Source organism: Brachyistius frenatus, unplaced genomic scaffold (assembly GCF_029030835.1).
Source record: "Brachyistius frenatus isolate BFR_SWC_R1_liver_20210118 unplaced genomic scaffold, ASM2903083v1 Contig_341, whole genome shotgun sequence".
NCBI classification, from domain to species: Eukaryota; Metazoa; Chordata; class Actinopteri; family Embiotocidae; genus Brachyistius; species Brachyistius frenatus.
This window is the reverse complement of record NW_027210940.1, coordinates 30,488-32,666: the sequence shown is the minus strand read 5'-3', so window position 1 is coordinate 32,666 and position 2,179 is coordinate 30,488. Positions and strand designations below refer to the sequence as shown.

Below are 2,179 nucleotides of genomic sequence, written 5' to 3'. Positions count from 1 at the left end.
CTTCAGCCGGATTGTGGGACAGTTCAGACAAGCAGCAAATGTCAGGGAAGACTAAAATATTGTTGCTTAAGCATACTTGTCATGTTGTGGCTGATTTATGGATTCATGACTCGAGGGCCTTGACGTTCATTCGAACACCAACATTATAAAATGCAGCTGTCACTTCGCCAGGATACAAACAGTATTTTCCTGAAAACTTCCCGAGAGCTTTAACCTTTTGACAGCTGAAGGATTTGATCAAAGATTGAGATGTAACACAAGCAGGTGATGTTTGATGTCTTATCTCTTAACTTTGATAAAATCTCCCATCGAGAACACTGCCGAGACATGCGGTGTAATAAATTCACTGTCAGGTCAAAGGTCGGTAAAGTAACCTGATCTACGTGATCTACGTGATCTACATGATCTACGTGACCTACATGATCTACCTGATCTACGTGACCTACCTGATCTACGTGACCTACCCGATCTACCCGATCTACGTGACCTACCTGATCTACGTGATCTACCTGACCTACGTGATCTACATGATCTACGTGACCTACATGATCTACCTGATCTACGTGACCTACCTGATCTACGTGACCTACCTGATCTACGTGATCTACATGATCCACGTGATCTACCTGACCTACGTGATCTACATGATCTACGTGACCTACATGATCTACCTGATCTACGTGACCTACCTGATCTACCTGACCTACCTGATCTACCTGACCTACGTGATCTACGTGATCTACCTGACCTACGTGATCTACATGATCTACGTGACCTACCTGACCTACATGATCTACGTGATCTACCCGATCTACCCGATCTATGTGACCTACCTGATCTACGTGACCTACCTGATCTACGTGATCTACCTGACCTACGTGATCTACATGATCTACGTGACCTACCTGATCTACGTGATCTACCTGACCTACGTGATCTACATGATCTACGTGACCTACATGATCTACCTGATCTACGTGACCTACCTGATCTACGTGACCTACCTGATCTACGTAATCTACCTGACCTACGTGATCTACCTGATCTACCTGACCTACCTGACCTACCTGATCTACCTGACCTACGTGATCTACGTGACCTACATGATCTACCTGATCTACGTGACCTACCTGATCTACGTGACCTACCTGATCTACATGACCTACATGACCTACCTGATCTACATGACCTACATGACCTACCTGATCTACCTGATCTACCTGACCTACGTGATCTACGTGACCTACATGATCTACCTGATCTACGTGACCTACCTGATCTACGTAATCTACCTGATCTACGTGACCTACCTGATCTACCTGATCTACCTGACCTACGTGATCTACATGACCTACCTGATCTACCTGATCTACGTAATCTACCTGATCTCTGTGATCTACCTGATCTACGTGACCTACCTGATCTACCTGACCTACCTGATCTATGTGACATTGAAAGTATTAACGATGTTGTGTCATTTGTGACCGTTGAGACTGTTCATGGCAGCAGATTAAGTCGTAATTATTATTTATACACAATAAATGGTGGTGATAACGGATCTGAATCCTAAACGATGTATTACCGTCGTGCAGAGGTCAAAGGTCAGAAGTGATTGTGAGTGAGAAAATCTGAGAACATTAATACAACAAAATTAGGAGAGAAGAAGATTGTTGATTGTTTTCAGGTTGGACTCATGAGAACAGTTCAGTTTGTGGTTTTGTAATAAACTCAACTGAGTCTGATTGAGCAACGTGGCAGAGGAGGAGGAGGAGGAGGAGGAGGAAGAGGAGGAGAGGTCCTTCACCCCACCCAACACACAAACACACACTGAGGAATGCCGGGAATGCTGGGAAACCTTGAGATGAACCGGTGAGTCACTGCTCGGAGCAGCCGGCTGGAGGGAAACCTGCAGGTGAGACAACACGTCCACGTCAGCCACCGCTTTGCTGCCTTTGGGTTTTTGTGTTGGTGGAACGTCTTCGTCAGATTCCCGTGACTCCAGAATAAATGCAAGGAAGGCCGAATTTTTGTTTTGCTTCAACAACTACTGCACACGTTTTTCATTATTGGCAAACACTATTAGAAAGAAAATGACTTCTTACTTCATGCTACTCTAACCTATTGTCAGTCCATCGCCCTTTTATTATATTTCATCTACTTAGTTGTTTATCTATTCGAT

The 2,179-nt window shown here is 44.5% G+C and overlaps 1 protein-coding gene across 1 annotated transcript; it reads left to right on the top strand.

Moving 5' to 3' along the window:
- The first annotated feature begins 401 nt into the window (after window positions 1–401).
- LOC138635946 (cytochrome b-like) lies at window positions 402–1,484 on the top strand. The gene has a single exon (XM_069723686.1). It carries the CDS (start codon window positions 402–404, stop codon window positions 1,482–1,484), a length of 1,083 nt encoding a protein of 360 aa, XP_069579787.1.
- Window positions 1,485–2,179: the final 695 nt, after the last annotated feature.